This window comes from Lissotriton vulgaris, chromosome 2_1 (genome assembly GCF_964263255.1).
Source record: "Lissotriton vulgaris chromosome 2_1, aLisVul1.2, whole genome shotgun sequence".
In the NCBI taxonomy this organism is placed as follows: Eukaryota; Metazoa; Chordata; class Amphibia; order Caudata; family Salamandridae; genus Lissotriton; species Lissotriton vulgaris.
The window spans coordinates 648,255,978-648,275,867 of NC_141687.1; the positions used below are offsets into that span (position 1 = coordinate 648,255,978).

The window sequence follows — 19,890 nt, forward strand, 5'->3', positions numbered from 1 at the left end:
TAAGTCACCAAGGAGATAACCATATAAAGGAACCGGGCGTAAGGCTGATTCCTTTTAGAAGGTTATGGAACTGCGAGGTGGCTTGCAATATCCTTATTATATACAGCAGGGGGCACTTTATCCCATGTAATTTATGGTCACACCATCGCCTTCCCCACAAACCACTTAAAACCATGGTGCGAGGCTCTGCCATGTGAAAGAGTGAGCAGGTTTGCATATATGAAGAATACAAATAAAACCTCAGGAACAGTTTAATACAAGGCAGTTTAAAAAAAAAAAGCTGCAGTAGCTCGGGATGTGTAGAAACATGCTGAACGTTTTTAGCATTTCTCTATCTAAGGAGTGTAAAAAATAATATTTTCTCTGCTTGTCATTGTAAGCTATTAAAATGGAGCAGAAGAAAGAAAAGCAATGTTCCGTTTTCGTTGCTTTAAACAGCTGCTTCTATTATGCTCTGTGACCTAACTTTCCTTTTTCCATGGCTGCTGATGCTGGCAGGCAGTGTGAAATCAGAACTCGACTGCAATAACTTATAGTAGTTGAACGTCTTTTCTTTATAATCAGCGACTGAGTGTGTCACTAGTCACCGAAAATAAAGAAATTAGAGCCTGACACTTATACAGGAAATCCCATGTATTATATTTTCCTGATGTACAGCTCACAGACTGCTGTTGATACAGCTTTAACCTTTAAAGATGAGTCAATATATTTTAATTGTTGTTTCTAAAAAGGAAATTGTGTTTGACAATTAATACACAAATGAAGCTGTTTAAATGACATCATTTGCAGTGTGCTGGTAAACAGTAGAATACATGAGATTTCTGAAACACACATACATTTATATTTACCCACAACTTCTTAGATATTCACTGGTGAATTGCTTCCCCTACTTTGAATACAATTTACAAGAAAGACATTGCCCACACACATATATGTGCCTTTTAGATAGTATAATACATTCTTAAGCAATAACAGTGCTATTGGCAATGAATATATTTAATATGATCTGAAGAGAATAAAAAACAGACATATTACCAAAAGACTCAGTTCTCCTAAGGTAACACCAAAAGAAATCGGCGTGGTTGGATCCGTTATCTGAAACAACAATAAGCAATCTAGCTTTAATCACAATGTTACCAGGAAATGTATCTCCAAACTACTCACTTCTCTTTTATTCTTTCCATTAGCAAACAGGTATTTGACCAAGACATGAATTCTTAACAATTACTGCTGTTTGAAATTGTCAGAAATTTGTATTTTATTTGAGAAAGGTAAGAGACCCACTTAAGTAATAAACACAATCCCTGTCAGGTTCAACCACAAACGTCATTAAATAAACCTGTACTTAAACTTGTGGTAGTTTGGCGCAAGGCAGTCAGACTTAACTTAAAGGAAAAGTTAGAAGTATTTAAGCAGCACTCAAACAGACGTAAAGTGAAAAAAACACAAGAAAAATGACATACCAATTTAGAACAAGCATTTACAATGCAATGGTTTCGCCTTTGGAAAAGTTAGAGCTATTGGCATTGCTCACACACAAAGCCCCACACACAAATACACACACACTCACACACACACAGAGCCGGACACACACACACAGAGCCAGACACATACACAGAGCCAGACACACACACACAGAGCCAGACACACACACACACAACCAGACACACACACACACAACCAGACACACACACACACAGAGCCAGACACACACACACACACAGAGCCAGACACACACACACACAGAGCCAGACACACACACACACACACAGAGCCAGACACACACACACACACAGAGCCAGACACGCACACACAGAGCCAGACACACACACACACAGAGCCAGACACACACACACAGAGCCAGACACACACACACAGAGCCAGACACACACACACAGAGCCAGACACACACACACAGAGCCAGACACACACAGAGCCAGACACACACACACACACACACACACAGAGCCAGACACACACACACACACACAGAGCCAGACACACACACACACACAGAGCCAGACACACACACACACACACACACAGAGCCAGACACACACACACACACACAGAGCCAGACACACACAGAGCCAGGCACACACACACACACAGAGCCAGACACACACACACACACACACACACAGAGCCAGACACACACACACACACACACAGAGCCAGACACACACACACACAGAGCCAGACACACACACACACACACACACAGAGCCAGACACACACACACAGAGCCAGACACACACAGAGCCAGACACACACAGAGCCAGACACACACAGAGCCAGACACACACAGAGCCAGACAGACACACACACAGAGCCAGACAGACACACACAGAGCCAGACAGACACACACACAGAGCCAGACAGACACACACAGAGCCAGACAGACACACACAGAGCCAGACAGACAGACACAGAGCCAGACAGACACACACAGAGCCAGACGCCCGCACACAGAGCCAGACAGACACACACAGAGCCAGACAGACACACACAGAGCCAGACAGACACACACAGAGCCAGACAGACACACACAGAGCCAGACAGACACACACAGAGCCAGACGCCCACACACAGAGCCAGACGCCCACACACAGAGCCAGACGCCCACACACAGAGCCAGACGCCCACACACAGAGCCAGACGCCCACACAGAGCCAGACGCCCACACAGAGCCAGACACCTACAGAGAGCCAGACACCCACACAGAGCCAGACACCCACACAGAGCCAGACACCCACACGCACAGAGCCCCAGAGCATAATTCCAAGAGCCGCACACAGTGAATTCCGGCGCCACCCACGCCCCCTAGCACCTTTCTGCAGCTCACGGGACGCCGCCCGCACCCGGCCTGCATCCGCCTCTGCCACCATTAACTGGTGCTAGGCCGCGCCGCACTCACCACCTCCGGCGCTGGGTACACAGGGGCCCGCCGTCACTGAAACCGCCGCAATCACCAGCTCCAGACTCCCCCTGCTGGCAGGACCAGTGCACCTCACGTAGGCCCGGGCTCTTTATATGCTATTTATTCACTGCACAACAAGGCGCTCGTGTGGCCTCCAGAAGCAGTTACTTAGCCCACTCCACACTTAGACCACACGCCCGCAGGCTCTCGATCCCAGCTCCGACGGGTGGGGGAGGGGACATGGGGGGTGGCATGGGGGGGGGTTACTGCTCACCTCAGGTTGTATCTTCACGCAATCTCGTATATAGGTCACTCCTAGGTGGACGCCAGATCATTTGGGCAGTGCCAGGTTTCCAATGCACCAAGAATCCTGCCATCTGCCCGTCTTGGGTAGACACTAGGGCAGTGGATCCCAAACTTTTTAGAAGCAGGACCCACTTTTCAGACTGACAAACTCTTGCAAGCCACCAACCTTTAATGGGCATGAGGGGTGATTTTTTAATGTAACTAAAGCGCCGTGTGGTAGCGCACTGCCATTTACAAACAGCACATTTCCCATTGAAATGCTCAATAAATGTGCACAGACAGACAGTTTTTCTGATCAACTATACTGAACACAAATGATAATGTGAGGAAATTGGGTTTAAATGAATATCTATCATGTATGCACCACCAAGTAAAGTGTTGTGATTTGTTTAGAACCTATTAGAACTTTCTTTGCATCACACTTCAGACTTACAAAACACATGGGATTGATGTTTGCTTTTCTAACTGCTGAATGTGTACATTTGAGTTACAGGTATTTAAATGATGTGTGTTACAAAGAAAGTTACATCCCACAGCCTTTCATTTCACTCTCCCTGTGCCCAGCTAGATTGTCACATTTTAATTCACTTTACTTTTCTTTCTCCGATTGCAAAGCGAGAGGAGTTAGTAAACACCAACCCCGATGCTTAAAAAACACTTCAGTGATCTTAGTGGGGGTGTCACAGCCCTGCGGCAGCGCCTTGAGTTAAAATAGAAGCGCCTCTCACCTCCCAGCAGCAGCAGCAGCAGCGTCATGGCTCGGGTCGGTCCTCTCCCTCCTCTGACAGTGGTCCAGCCTGTCTGTAACCTGGGAGATGGGGCAGGGCGAAGGAAAAACAGGTCCAGCTTCAGCCCTCCCAAACTCCTGCATCCAATCCACAGGCACAGATGTATGCAAGTGTTTTATAGCCCTGCGAACACTGTATAGCACTTCCGTATACTGGGCATTGGCGTGTCCTTAAGCACTGTACACTCAATTTCGGCAGATAAAGGAACTGAAGGTCTGTGCCACGAAGATGATTTGCACAGGATCACACAATTTGGCCAGTACTGACGCCGAGATTCGTGTTCACCGTGACCCTGCTTTCACAGATCACAGCTCAGCCTCTCGAGGGCATCTCGGCGCACCGGACGCAGGTTCAATATGGAACATGTTATACGTGAGAAACGGGACATTACATTTACTTTGCACAAGTCCTAAATCCCTTTAAGAGTGGGGTTTAAAGAGTGCTGCTGGTTGTTGTTTCCCGCGGGACCCAAGCTGAGGGATGTGGGGCAAAAGTCGGGGCACAGTGATGAGAATCCGTCTTCACCCCCCATACCCCTCCCCCCCACCCCCCCTCAGGCTGGATCAGGCACCCTGGCACCGGGCGAGGCTAGGAATAAGAGTTTCATTGTTGCAGCTACCCATGTGCTCCACTCTGCAGCAATGCACACCGCTGTCACTGTGCCCAGTACATACTTTAGGAGGACTAAAGCACACGGAGATAAGGAGATGTGTCCAGGATCACACGTTTGTGTAACGCCCGGCTTAGAACTAGCGCCACTGGGTTCAAAAATAAGCATTTCACCCACCAGATCCCACAGGCAACGCTCTACCCACTTCTTCTCCATTGTATACATTCATCGCCCACTCTCTCACTGCACGAGGGGCTTCTGTAAAATCTATGCCCCTTCCTGGCTCTTTCAATAATTCTGCAGCCCCAGCCCGTCCTGCCAGCCGCCCCCGGAGCGCTCACCTTCCTCGGGCAGCTCCAGCTCCGGAATAGCCGCTATGTGCAGCTCGGGCTCCAGAAGTTATTTCCAGTCACCGGACCCAGGTTCAATATGGAACATGTTATACGTGAGAAACGGGACATTACATTTACTTTGCACAAGTCCTAAATCCCTTTAAGAGTGGGGTTTAAAGAGTGCTGCTGGTTGTTGTTTCCCGCGGGACCCAAGCTGAGGTATGTGGGGGCAAAAGTCGGGGCACAGTGATGAGAATCCGTCTTCACCCCCCATACCCCCCCCTCCCCCCCTCAGGCTGGATCAGGCACCCTGGCACCGGGCGAGGCTTGGAATAAAAGTTTCATTGTTGCAGCTACCCATGTGCTCGACTCTGCAGCAATGCACACCGCTGTCACTGTGCCCAGTACATACTTTAGGAGGACTAAAGCACATGGAGATAAGGCGATGTGTCCAGGATCCCACGTTTGTGTAACGCCCAGCTTAGAACTAGCGCCACTGGGTTCAAAAATAAGCATTTCACCCACCAGATCCCACAGGCAACGCTCTACCCACTTCTTCTCCGTTGCATACGTTCATCGCCCACTCTTTCACTGCACGAGGGGCTTACCAGGGGCGCCCAGGGGACAAAGAGCGGTGCGAGCCTCGCTGGAAGCGCGGCTCGTACCGCTGCTGTGCTCACACGCTGCGGGGCTCATGGGGGGGGGGGGCTGCAGCTGGGCAAGGGCGATGCGAACCTCGCTGGCAGGGCGGCTCGGGTCGCGGCGGGGCTTACAGTACTTTCGAGATTCTGGAGAGGCAATCGCCGCGCACAGTGCTCTTGAGGGGAAAGAAGAACGTTGCGGGCCCCTATCCAGTGGAGAGCACTGTGCGTCGGTGAGTGGCGTATCTTGAAGAAAAAAAGCTTACTGTAAATAACTCCGGGACGTTGAACATGTGTTCGGGGAGGGCCGCTGACTCGGGAGGTGGCACTTTCCTCAGCGGGGAGGGCCGCTGCTGCCCGGGCTCCGTGTGCGATCTCAACTGAATGAACAAATCTGTGCCTGCAGCAGCCCGGGTTAGGAGAGCCAGTGTGAGGAGAGCGAGGCGGGGTGGAGGGAGCAGGGCAGGCCGAGCAACTCCATTGTCTGCCGTGATCCGGGTGACTAATCTTCCGTCGTGAGACCCCAAAAAAATGGCGGCCGGCTACTCCTGAATTTTTCAGAATCGGGGGCGTGTTTCCCTGTTCTCCCGGCCCCACGCCTCCTCCATAACTCCACCCACCCACAGCTCTCCAACTCTGTGTTCAGAGCCTGCTGCAACACAATTTGATACCAGTGTAGAGAAACAAAACAAGTCAAGTCCCGGGCCGGCCAGCCAATCACAGCGCGGCCCGGGGAATGACGTCACGGGGGTGTCCCGGGCCGGCAGCCAATCACAGCGCGGCCCGGGACAAAGGGGCGGGACTTAAAAAAAGCCCGAGAAACGCCCCCGAATCGCGTTTTCCCGAGAAAGCGTGATTGACAGCCTCTGTCTCCCAATGGCTAGCCTCCATTTATGGAGCTAGCCAATGGGAAACAGAGGCGGTCCGAACATCCCTACTGTAGACAAAAGTTTTCGATCTGGGAGGGGCACTGCGTGCCCCTCGCCAGGTCGAAACCTAAAAATAGACAATATTTCAATATATAAAATGACATCAACATAGTAAAATTCCAATCAGTAGAAGTTCTTAAATGTTCAGCCTGGGTCAGGGTGCACCCCATTTGTCCAACCCTAAAATGGCTATAGTCATTTCTTCCCTTTTACCTGGGTTTGGCTCTAATCTGTATATGGAAACAAAGGGCTGATAGCATCATGTGTGAGCTGTATTTGACAGTGACAGAGCAGGTACCATCAGACAACAGGAAGGTGCAGAGTACAGCTCTTGGGTGACCCTTTGAAGCTCAGGAAGGAGCTGGGAACAACCCTCCAGGCCATCCTGCTCAGGAGAGGAACACCCTCCCCAAACCCAATGCCCTATTGTTCTCGGTCTGGTAAGAATACACATCATTCTACAGGAAATTCATTAACAATTGTGTGCTCCTGGACACTGGCAGAACGGCACATTTGGTTTGGGCAGAAGAAAGAAAACGTTCTAAACATGCTATTTTAGTAATTTAAAATCTGACTTTACAAGTTAAGAGGAGTTTAAATTACAATTCAAAGGGGTGGAAGAAGTATTTCTGAAGCTGTTCCCAAACTGAACTAATCACGTATTAAATGTAATCGTGTTACCAAGTGCTAGTCTATGTGGGAACTATCCTTCATGCTGTAAATAATGTCTTTGGGAGTTTTTCACTGCCAGGAAACTTAAAACTTAATTCCACATGCCCTTCTTTTTAAATACCATGCACCTGCCTTATGAACCTTCAGGGCCTGCATTGGGGAGTGACTTATAAGTATTAAACAGGAAGGTTTAGACCGGACTAAGGATTTATCTTGCCAGGTGAAACAGCACTATAGGCCACAGTAGCAGGCCTGAGATATGCTTTACAGAGCTACTTTGTCGGTACCACAAGTAGTGATTTAGCCCAGTTGTTGCATTTAATTTTCAGGCCTGGAATACATGTAGTACCACTTACTAGGGACTTCTAAATAAAATAAATGTGCCCATTAAGGATATTATGATGTTACCATTTTCGGAAAGGAGAGCACAAACACTTTTCCACTGGCTAGCAGGAATTAAGGGCGTTGACTACTAAAAGTAAACAAAACCCATTAAGCAAAAATAAGGTAGGGAAGCAAAATATAAGGGGCTATACCACTCAAAATATGCCCATTCCCAACAAAAATAATCTTAAACTCTATAAATGTGAAGCTTTATGTGAAATTTAGTTCCTTGTGTTTGTCTTCCAAAAATAAATGAGCTACATTAGTTCAAAACTCCATGGGGAATTATGATTTTATAAATTAAAAAAAAGGGCTTACAACATTGCAAATCTTAGTTAATTAACGATTTTGAAATTATTAGAGCAAGATCTGGCATTTTACCAAAAATTTTAGGGGGTCTGGCGAAATCATTGTTGAGGGTCCAATTTATACCTGGGAAACAAAGGAACTGCTCATGTTTTATCTGGCAAATTTTAACATTACATATATCTTATTATAATTTATGTCCTTAATTTTCTAGGATCACCTTCGTCTATGAAAGCGCTATATTTTTCATGGGCATTTTCTATAGGTGAGGCCCAAGTTTCTGCATACATGTTTCCTGGTGTGTAAGGTTAAAGAGCCCGACGATCGAGATATAAGTAAAGAACTGTCCTAGGATAAATGATCACAAAGGTGAATTAACAAATGCAAAGCGAATCTGTATTTCCCCAAATCTCCAGTACAAAATATAGGCTCAGTTAAAGCAAAGGCCCTTGCAGTATGAATTGAACACTGAGTTGTCTGAGATCTTTAAGGATTTTGTCACTCAAAATCTGCTTATTAAAAGTTTTTCAAAAAACAAAACATGACATGACTTCAAAGGTAGGTTCACAGCAGGTACATATAGCAATGTATTTCAGTGCATTGGAAATTAGTATGAGAGGCATGCAATGATGTGAATCAAATCGGAGCATGTGTGAAATAAGTAACCGGTGTGGTCAAGTGTTGGGTATACAAGTCATATAACAACTAACAATGAAATGAAAATTGCAGCAGGTGCCAAGTCGTAGGGCTTCCCAGTGAGTCCTGACCTGGGTCTGTGGTACTGTGTAGGAGAGATGTAGGTCAGGGTTGTTTTGGAAGGGGGAGTGGAGGGTGGATGTCCAGGACTCTGGCCCCCTTCGTGTTAGGGAAGCGCTTTAGACAGAGTTGCACAGCTTTAAGCTTAGGTGTGGTGAAGCAGGTACGTTCAATTCAAGAGGAATAGTCAAGTAATAGTTGCCAGATAAGTGTGAATTTCTCTTCAGTGAAGGCTAATTTGTGCGATAACTGCTCCATTACCATAACATGCCAGAGACACGGGTAAAGCAAAAATGCAATGGGGCAGCTTTGGGGGGAGGGGGAGGATAGGCTTTTTCCAGGCATATGCAACAAGCAGTTTCACAGAACCTAAAAAGTTATTGGTAAGCTGCCAGTCGGACAAGTCATAGCCTCAAGTGTAGGGGCTGTATACACAAGATGACAGTGATGTAGGAGGTAGGGAAGGGATATCCTACAGCGCATTTAATATGCCAAATAATCTCCTTCCAATATGCAGTTATAAGCAAACAAGACCACCAGATGTGGTGAATGTCTCCTCTGTCTACTCCACACTGACAGCAGAAGGTCGAGACTGTGTGGAAAATGGCATTCCAAAGAGTCAGGGTGAGGTACCATTGTATCATTGATCATGATCAATGATTTGTATCATTATTTTAGTCTCCCATTGGTGTATACTTATGTATGTCTTAGGTATGTGGTACCAAAGTATTTCCCGTTGTTTTTGCGAGATGCCCTACGACGTGCTTGGGTGCCATTGTGTTTGGTATGAGTAGATGCAGGGCAGCGTGGAGTGCTGAAAAAAATGGTAAGTTTTAGATATGAGCCCTGACAAGCTTCTCAAAATGGGTATAATCCTGTGTAGCTGCACAAGCATTGAGGGGCTGCAGTGCCGAGTTGCGCAATTGGCAATACTGTAGCCAGATGGTTTCAGGGACTTGAAAATCTAATTAACATTGTTCAAAGCATTTGATGTTGCCACCTGCAAAGAGGCCAGGAAGGGTTCTACATTCCCAGCTAGGAAACATGAGGCTGAAGGGCTGGAGTAAAGTATGGGTTTCGGGCAATTGTTGTGTTGGGAGACAGGAAGGTAGCAAGACCTCTCTTGAGAGCAAGCTTGCTTCAGATCACTAGGACTGCTCTAGTGGGAGTGGCAATATATGCACTTCTAGGCCGGGTAGGCTTGTGGAGCCAAACTAAGTACCACAACGGACGACACATCAATGCATGATCCACATAAAACCGGTGTTTATTGCTTTCACAAATGACCCATTCGGCGATGAATCTAAGAAGAGTTGCTCAATAATACTCAAGCAAGTTAGGGCAGGCCAAACCCCTCCCCCCGTATCCAGGTAGTATTAGAAGTGAGTGGAGAGCCTGCAACGTTTACCTCCCTCAAATAAAGGTGCGTATGTCCCACTGTAAGCAACGGATATCCTCAGAGGGGAAAGCAGTAGGCAATGTTTGGAAGAATTAGATTATTCTGGGGAGGACGTTCAATTTTATAATGTTAATGCGGCCCAGGCAGGAGAAATGCAATGGCTTCCATTGAAGTGGGTCTTCTAAGATGGATCGCTGATATTCTGCCCAATTCGCTTGTGTCCACGAATGTAGTGTAGGGGTCAAATTGAGGCCCAAATATCGTATTGAGAGTGAAGCCCATTGAATGGGGGGCAGAGCTTGCAGGGTGGGAAGGTCCTAATTGGGTATGGCGAGGTTCAATGTGTATGACTTGGTCATGTTGACCTTGAATACCTGACACTGCTTCAAAGACACTAAGGCAGTGGACAACTGTGGGTAGGGGGTGGCAGGCTGTGTGAGAATAAGGTCTGGATGCCTAGAGTTAAGTGTGTTAGAAGGGCAGAGGGTGCCATGAAAGCTCCATGGGGGTACCGAGAGGCAATGGAACTAGGTGCATAGAATTACATAGGCCCTTGTGTGTTAGTGAGGAGCACATACGATATGGCTCCCCCCAAGGGTGCCAGTCTGCAACAAAACAGAAAAGAACAAAGAAAATAAACAACACTGGGCCAACAGGCTGCAAAAATGTGATCCATGCTCGACAGGGATTGGCTTTAGCATTTTCCTATCCAACTAGCGCTGTCACCCTCCTGGGTTATGAACTGAAGTGGACGGGAATCAGGGAAGAGCTGTGTTTCAGAAAAAAACAAGGTGAATTAGGTGGAGTGGGGTAAAGTCGAACAAGGTCCAATATCAGGAGTGGTTTTTCAGACCCCCATGTCCTGCTTCTGACGGGGTCCAAGGCCCAGGCCTTTACAATGAGAACGCATGCTGATGGAAGAGCTCAGTATGGGAAGGCTATGGCAAGCCTTTTTAGAACTCAGCCAGGTGTGGATGTGGTCGGGGAGGTTTTCTTCTTCAAATTCTGCAGGTGTGTGATGATGTCCTGCTTGGCCTCTTAAAGAGCGAGCTCTGTTTTTTTTAGCTTTTTTTTTAGCTTTTCTTGCCGTCAGGAGCGAACTGTCTGCCAGGTCAAGTGCCACTTGACCCCAGCTGTCGTCCGGGCTGGGCATGAGTCATCAGGAATGTCCAGGTTTTTTTTGCTTCAGCCAGGTAGCGCATGAACTGCTTTTTCCCCTTCCAATGGAAGATGAGGGCAAAGAGGTGGCACCACTGTACTGGATATCCAAAGCCCTTAGCTTGTCAGTGACTGGTTTAAAATCACACCTATTGCGCAGTGTGACCAGAGAGTGGTCTTGGAAGAGCTGGATGGTGTGGCCATGGAAGACCAAGTCTGCTTTCCCCCTGGATGTTTGAAGGATGGGTTCTTTTTCAGTAAAGAAGTGAACCCTTGTAAGGATGGTTGATATGGCGTCTGGCTAACCGAGATCTGGGACACTCAATGGGTTCTTTCCAGGGCTGGGAAGGGGGCGTCCAAATGAACTCGCATCATCTGAAGAAGCTCAGCGGAAGGCCATGATGTCGCCGCCTACAGAACCTTTAGGAACCCCCTGGGTGCGGATATTGTTGTGGCATCTTCTATTTTCAAGGTCTTCCTGTTTAGCATTGCAATTCTAATCAATCAATCAATCAAAGCATTTGTATAGCGCGCTACTCACCCGGAGGGTCTCAAGGCGCTTGGGGAGGGGGGGTCCGCTACTGCTCGAACAGCCAGGTCTTGAGCTGCTTCCTGAAGGCGAGGTGGTCCTGGGTCAGGCGGAGGTGAGTCGGGAGGGAGTTCCAGGTCTTGGCGGCGAGGTAGGAGAAGGACCTTCCCCCTGTGGTGGCTCTTCGGATGCGGGGGACGGCGGCGAGGGCGTGGCCGATCGATCGAAGCTGGCGTTTGGGAGCGTAGAAGTTGAGGCGGCAGTTGAGGTATCCTGGGCCTCTACCTGCTGTTCTTTGAGTGTCGCCACCCATTGCCATAGCATTTCTTTATCTTCTACCCAGTAGTCAGTGGTTAGTTCCAAGTCGCCCACCAATGCCCTTATTTCAGAGGCATCTCATCGTAGGTTGTGGAGGCAGGACACTAAGGCAGCTTTGAGGGACCATGTTTCAGAGTGAATGTCTCACAGGAATTGTTCCACATAATCCTGGGAAACTGGTACGGAGGCCAATCCTCCGATCGCTGCTGGTGGAGCACTGTCTTTAGAGTCCATTTCAGTTGCTGAGGCTTAGTGCCAGAGAGAGGTTGTTGAGCTTCTTTAACGGGCTTAAGCAGGGCATGGTGGGTTGCTCGGAGCCGGAGGGTCAGCGCAGCTGTGCAGGTCTCGAGTTTCTTGATGTTTCCCTGCAAGGATCCCGGAAGACGAAGCAAGGGTCCATGAGGGATCCGACAGCAGGGAGAGGTGTCAACCCCAAGCCAGCCAGATGAAAGAGGAGATAATATACAGGACTGGCTCTGTGTTTAGTGGTAGCGCATAAGGCACCAGGATTGCTGCAAAGTCTAATCTGTTGCACAGTCTCCAGTAGCCACAAGGAGGATCTTGGAAAGCAGGGTCACTATCTCCTCTAAGTGCATTCCCCTTTTAGGATCTTCAGGTCTCACAAGTTGCACGAGGAGGGCCTGTATCGGTCCAGTGGATTCTTGGTCCGTCTAGGGTGGATGCAGGGACTGGCACTAGTCCAGGACTAATGATCCGGACCTTGAGGCCAGAAGAGGGTGGGGGCACCTAAACCTCAGCCAGGAGCCACTGCTCTGGTCCCAAGCATTGCCGGGGGGAGGGGAAGGCAGGGAGGTTTGATGCTGTATGATGATCCCAATGGGCCCTTTGATGAAGAAGGAAGGTTGAGGGCCCCAATCAGTCTAGGGCCCGCAGTTGCTAACCCGGATTAAGCAGGGCAAGGGTCCATAGAGCTGTCATACTGTTGGCCAGTGCAAGGCTCAGTTACCTCTTCAGGTCCTGGAAGCTCGCCACCCCCTCCGCATCAGTAGGCTTGCCCATCAGGAAGGTGGTCCCACCAACGCCCAGGCCTCTCACCTCTATCACACAAGGCCTAGCTACAGCAGTCACAGGCCCCCTGCAGGGAAAATGGGAGGGTTGAGCCATCAGGTGGTAGGTGATCAAGTGTTGCGTCAAGTCCCCTAGGCATTCACAACAGGTGTCTTGGCAGGGTAGCACTGGAGATTAGGCCGGGTGAGAGTCTGCTGAACACTGGGCTATGCCACTGTTTCCTAAGTGCCGTACACCTGGATTTCAGGTTCTCCCTCAGCTGCAGGAGGGCCCCAGGTAGTCACGCCAGCAGGAAAGGGCTTTTGAGGCTGGTATGGGCCCATTATAACTGCATGAATGGGCACGGGGATCTGGAGCTGAGTCTGAGAAACCGTCAGTCCATTCTTGTCTTGGGCCCCCCCCCCCCCGTGATGATTTTTGCTTATATGTTAAAAACATGGAAGTGTAGCTATAGTCCAAAATGTTTAAAGAAAAATATTTTTTTTAAAAGGAACCGGAGAAACTCAAATAAACAAAGTATACAACAAACCACTGCTTTAAAGGATATATTGAAACAGATATATTTGTTGATAAAATAATTGTCTCAGAAACTTTGCCATTTCCCACATTTTGAATGGTGTCACTGGCCTGTTCTAATTATTTTTTTTTTTTAGACAGTGCCAGTCTAGGTAGTATCTATGGTACCATGAATTAAGCCTATCCTCAGCTCATTTACCAGCACGGTTTCATGCTCAGGGGATGGCCACTGGATCAACACCTTCTAACTATGCTTACCTTAAGCAGAATGGCTCATAACAAATCTCTGAAAATTCCCACAAACTATTCCCATTATTTTGGAACAGTGGATTTTATCCTTTGGCACGGCCTCATTTAATGTTTGCATTAAAACACTTATCAAAGACACAACATTGATATAAAACCTAGCCAGAGTTATTTTAGTAAGAAGGATCACAATTTAAAAGTACCTTAACTACATAAATATCACACTAAATTAAAATTAGAACCAAAGAGTATTAAGTGTGCAGCTAAGTATCACAAATGTAATACAAGCAGCAATAACAATCACCCACATTACACTCCATGCAAAATGACCACAATTTCGACAAACACAATACAAAGAATGCAATCTGTAGGATAATTGGGAAAGATTATTGCACAACAGTAGACTTTGTGGGTTAATGGTTATACAGTCAGGAAACCTTTTTGGCTCCATGTTTATGGATGGGGTTGGACTAACTTTAAAGCTGGACATCCCATGATCCAGAGATTGTAAGAACCAAAAACCCAATTATATGTGCAATTATTCCTTCTCCGACACTTTTTATGTGTTCCTGAATTTCTTCTGTACCTTTTTCTTTTTGTCTTAGATCGATGGACCCCTGAACCGAAAGAAACCTACACAGTATAAATCTACTGCTTTCCAGGGACATACATTCTTGGTGTACACTATGTCTTAGATGACACTAACTCCAACCTCATTCCAACCATGCTGAAAGGCACAGGTTTCATTTTCTGCCCTACGATCCTGCACCCTGGGGATGACTCTCTTTCCCTTGTTTATTCCAAATGCTGATTCCTCACAATCAAGCAAAAAAAACAATTCAGGCTTATTATTAAAGAAATGCGAATGTCAAGAAAGTTCTGGTCAAATATGTAACGTCAAATATGTAACTGCACGCTTAATTCTTGTGTTATTTTTCAATAAAGTTATATGTCTTGTACTTTCACTTAGTGTTCTTTTGCTTACAAAACTTTTCTTGAAATAAATATTGCAGCTAATTGTCATAATTATTTAGATGAAAACTCAATTATGGAAGTTTAACACTGAGACTATGTTGATTTTAGTGTAGGAAACTTTGTTTTCAAGATGGCATCAGCACTGAAGCCAAAAGTTCCTTCTGGCTGCTGCTTCTGTGAACAGTGCACTGATGTTTTCCTATGGAAAAGCACTCCAGACAGTAGTAATACACAACACTCAATCAGTTAGCAGCAGGAAGGTCAGGGTTAAAAAGACTTCGACGGGCGGAAACAAAATGTGAATGAGAATTTAAGAGAAGCTGACAAAAGGCTCATCTCTCTGTATTTTTGTTGAATAGTGACAACATCTTTTGCTGCACCACTTAAGAACGCCTGAGGCTCAGAACACCAGACCTGGAAGTAGACAGTCAGAACTGGTAAAGCAAGTTGCACTGTATCCTCATGGGGGTGGCAGCAGATAACACAAACCGTAATAAGCAGGGAATCTAAATTAAAAATATTTTTGATCTCGTTTGCTGCTTCTGGTTTAGAACTGTATATTTTTTTGTTGCAAATCTTGTATTCTTCGGACTTCATCTGCCACACATTTCCAGGCAAAAGACTCATTTTATTTTTCTGAGAAGGCCAGTATTACTTTGATGCTCTTATTTAATATCAGAAAACGTATTGGATACCATGGTACCAAAAGGGATGGCATCGAGGACAGCTTAACTCATAGGCAAAGGCATGCAGAATTAAGTCTAGAAAACGTCATTAAATTACTTACATCATCTTCATATCGGACATGGATTTCTGTTATTTTGACTTGGAGATTTTTTACAATCTGAGTTGCAAGCTTTTCCAAAAATGTATCTTTTTTTTCTTCCTTATTTTTGCCTAAAAGAAAAATAAGGGACAATTGTCACATTTAACTTATATTTTTGCAGAAGCATTACAGAAATCTTTACAGTGCAGAGATCATGGATTTCGAAAATCAAAAGTGCCAAAACACCTTCTATTATAAAACAAACATCACTAAGTCAATAAGTCTCACTTTTCTTAAAAATTCGAAAGGAAAGGTAATAGGTCTGATTTTCTGTGAAGGGGCGTTGTTGATAATAGTTGAGCAACAGTGTGAGTTGCTATCAGTGGACCTGGAAAGAAAATACCATGTAGAAACAAATCCTTTGGCTGAAATAATATGAATGCATAGTGCCCCTTTATTAAACAGACTGGAAGAGTAGAATGGATTTGTATCTTCAAAAAAGAGTTTTATAAAAATGAGCCAGACAATGAGGTTTGTGTTGTAAGTGGGGAACGTAATAGGCAAAATATTGTATGGTAGATACTTTTGATAAGCAGCCAGTATTTCAAAGTAAGCGAAGTCAGGCAAATGAACTAGAATTAGCTTGCCCGGAAGACCAACAGGACACACTTTCTTAACAAAAAACATAAGCCAGCAAGCAAAATGTCATTTCAGTAACGGGACCACAGAACACACGCTAACTCTGAATTACAAGCTAGCCATCATGTGGCTTCTGCAGCCCAAAGAAAGTACTACATGAGCATGATCAACAATGGGTACTCAAATGGGGTAATTTAATAGCCTACAAAATGCCATGGCCCTAACAGGCAGAGTCCATCCTATTAATTGAAAGCCATCAAGAAACAATTAAGCTAAAGTCTACTCTCTGTACTGTTGTGTATGCCTATTTTCTTTAAAATATTAGTAAAAGGAGGGCTCCCTAAAAGCTAAGCTCTCTGTAGCGAGACTTAAAAAAGAAACTATACTTGCGAGATTGGCTATTCAAACAATACAAGATAAGCAGTTTACATTTTTTTATGTCTCTCTGTGGTCCTGAAAATATGTGGACCAAGCTACTGGAGGCATGACAACTTCAGACCAATTAAGTGGCAGGAACATGTCTGGTAGGACTCAATTTAATTGCCCATATGGCCACTGACTATTTGTAGAACACGGACCACAAACTGAAGTTCATCTTGTTGCTTTAAATATTGACCATTATAAATGATTCCACTCATTCATAGCTCGTAATGGACCAAATATGTCTGAGGGCATGTTGGAACACGCTGGGCCCATTCTAATTTTTAGGAAAAGCATTACCTAGAAGGTCAGGGCTGACTGAAGGTAGCACACATATACATGTGCCCACTTAACAATCAAGTTCAATCCCACCACCCTGAGAATGTTGAGAAGCCAAGTCACCTCAGTTGAAGTACTAACCTGGACCTGGCATCTAGGTGGTCCATATATCTCTCTGCAGCAGTCAGATAACCAAATGAGCTCTGAGTAATTCAGCATCACAAACAGAAAGTTTTCACAATGGCTAAAGAGGTCGGCAGAAATAACTTTCTTTGAGCATTCACTCAGTGAAGGGACATAGCATCAGCACCTTTTCAAAGTCCATTAACTATTGGTTTGGATGTATTTGCTTGCATTCTGGATCATTATGCATGCATTATGCACCAAAGGCGAGGGCTTGCAAATGTATTTTGTGCCAGGTTATCCCCCCCCAATGAGGCTACTTTCTTCCAATCTGCTCATTTGTTTTAAAAAAAAAAGGGGGAATTTAAATGATATGTAAAAACATATTTTATTTCAATGTACACAACAAACCAACAGTCTTAAAAAAGATACATCACAACCCGCCAATCTAAGTAAAGTACAGGCTCGCCTCTAACTTACCTTGTTCATCTCGGCCCATTTTATACGCAGCACACAAGAGAATACTTTGTGACTGAAGCCACTGCCACAGATCAAAAACCAACGTTATAAACATCAAAGAGGAAATGTTCACCGAGAGGGACCTCAGCTTAGAAGGAGATATAGTCTCTCTAAACGTCATGGAAGCTTCTTACTCAATAAGTCAACCTTGACCAATCAAGTAGTAATCCCCATGTAAACTGAAGATCCAATAGTCAAGGTAATGACAGCATTGGACGGTACAAGGATCATCAATCCAATAATTTATCAAGTTGCAGATCAGCAGTGTCATGCAACTTCGGAAGTTTCCAAGTATGAAGGTGGTCCAATAAACACAGCTTGGGGTCAGCACAGAAACCTACCTGAAGCCTCTCAGCATGCGGAATAGCACAGTGCTGCACACAAACCTGTTATTTGGCCACATTTTAAAGTCAAGAGCCTTTATAAAGAGCTATGGTTGTGTGCTATATAGACTTTAAAGGCTAGATTGAATTTACGTCGTTTTACATTGAATGCATGCAGTAAATTTTCTTCCACATAAATATAAGTGTTCACACAAGAAGTTCCAGTCACCCATTGTTTTATGTACACACCCTTTTCATGACCAGTCATACATATGACCCTAAACGAGATCGAGTACAAGGTCTCTAACAATCAGTACTCAATGTTTTCATGCTACAACCAAAGACGGGGTGAGGTCCTTAAATATCCTTTATTCTCGGAGTACAGCAGTTCAAGGCTTAATGCAATACGAGTGTATGGGTGACTCTTGATAGAGTGCAAAACTATACCACAACTCCAGTATAGTATGATTGTCCATGGACGGTGTGTAGACAACATCTTTAATAGTAACTCAAATATATAGAGTGTATTTACTGTATAAGTACTTCAAATAAAGTGGAAAGAATACAAAACATAATACTACACCTGACGTGTTTCATTCTGGGCCAGGATACAGATGGTGGGGATGGGGATGACACCCAAGTTTAACTATGAGCTGGGAAAGCTACCACTTACGACTTCCAAGGGCTCGCTGGGCATCCTGAACATATCCATTAAAACATTTCTATGGGAAACGGGTTCTGGGAGTGTCTACAACTGTCCAGCGATTTAGACCTCAGACCCTTCATCAAACTCCAGCAGGCTCACCGATAGACAATCACAAATGGTGTTGGCTTGCCTTGGCTCTGGCAGTGGCAGTGGCAAAACTCTGTCCGAAACTGATGGAAATACCAACACCACCTACTTTAGTGGACTGGAGCGCAGGCATGGCAGTGTTGGCCTTTCACTAATGCAGTACTAAATGATAATTTGCATGTTTTCGAAATCATCTATCTGACCCAAAACGTGCCTCTTGATGAAGCTGAGAGTGTATCGGCGTCACCAAACGAAGCGCACCTACACCCCCCTGGCACATATGACTCATCTCTGTGAGTAGACAACTTTTCCAATCCTATCGGCAGTTGAGACTATTTTGGTGAACAAACCTTATGGCCTGATTCGCTATCTAATTCCAGAGGTATGCAACTGTTACCACGCAACTTTTACCACGCATACTGTTACAACGCACACCATTACAACGCAGGATCCTTTACAACGCATACCTTTACAACGCATGACATTACATCGCAGATACTATTACAACGCATGTCATTACAACGTAAGTATAGGTAAGTATATCATTTTATTTAACCTTTTTTTAAATTACCAAAATATTTAAAATTAATTAAATAAATTAATTAAAGTAATTCTATATATAGTTTGGGTTTTGGGGTACAGGGGTAATTTTAGGGTTCAGGGCTAGGTTTGGGTTATTGGGTACAGGGGTATTTTTAGGGTTCAGGGCTAGGTTTGGGTTATGGGGTACAGGGGTATTTTTATGGTTCAGGGCTGGGTTTGGGTTTTAGGGTACAGGGGTATTTTTAGGGTTCAGGGCTGGGTTTGGGTTTTGGGGTACAGGGGTATTTTTAGGGTTCAGGGCCGGGTTTGGGTTTTGGGGTACAGGGGTATTTTTAGGGTTCAGGGCTGGGTTTGGGTTTTGGGGTACAGGGGTATTTTTAGGGTTCAGGGCTGGGTTTGGGTTTTGGGGTACAGGGGTATTTTTAGGGTTCAGGGCTAGGTTTGGGTTATGGGGTACAGGGGTATTTTTAGGGTTCAGGGCTAGGTTTGGGTTATGGGGTACAGGGGTATTTTAAGGGTTCAGTTTTATAAAAATACTTAAATTAAATTAAATAAATTTATTTTAGTAATTTTAATATGTATTAAAAAAAGTATATATATATATATATATATATATAATTTTAAAATTACAATGACATTAATAAAAAATATATTTAATAAATAAAATCAAT

The 19,890-nt window shown here is 45.2% G+C and overlaps 1 protein-coding gene across 1 annotated transcript in view; it reads right to left on the reverse strand.

The window, feature by feature from the left end:
- The window catches only part of VPS13C (vacuolar protein sorting 13 homolog C), a 2,437,235-nt gene that overhangs the window by 2,167,652 nt on the left and 249,693 nt on the right, over positions 1-19,890 (reverse strand). Inside the window, exons 8-9 of the mRNA XM_086955811.1 lie at positions 15,602-15,711; positions 1,036-1,095 (exon numbers count right to left, since the gene is read on the reverse strand). Of these exons, the coding sequence (XP_086811937.1) occupies positions 1,036-1,095; positions 15,602-15,711 (170 nt within the window). The remainder of the gene's footprint in view (positions 1-1,035; positions 1,096-15,601; positions 15,712-19,890) is intronic.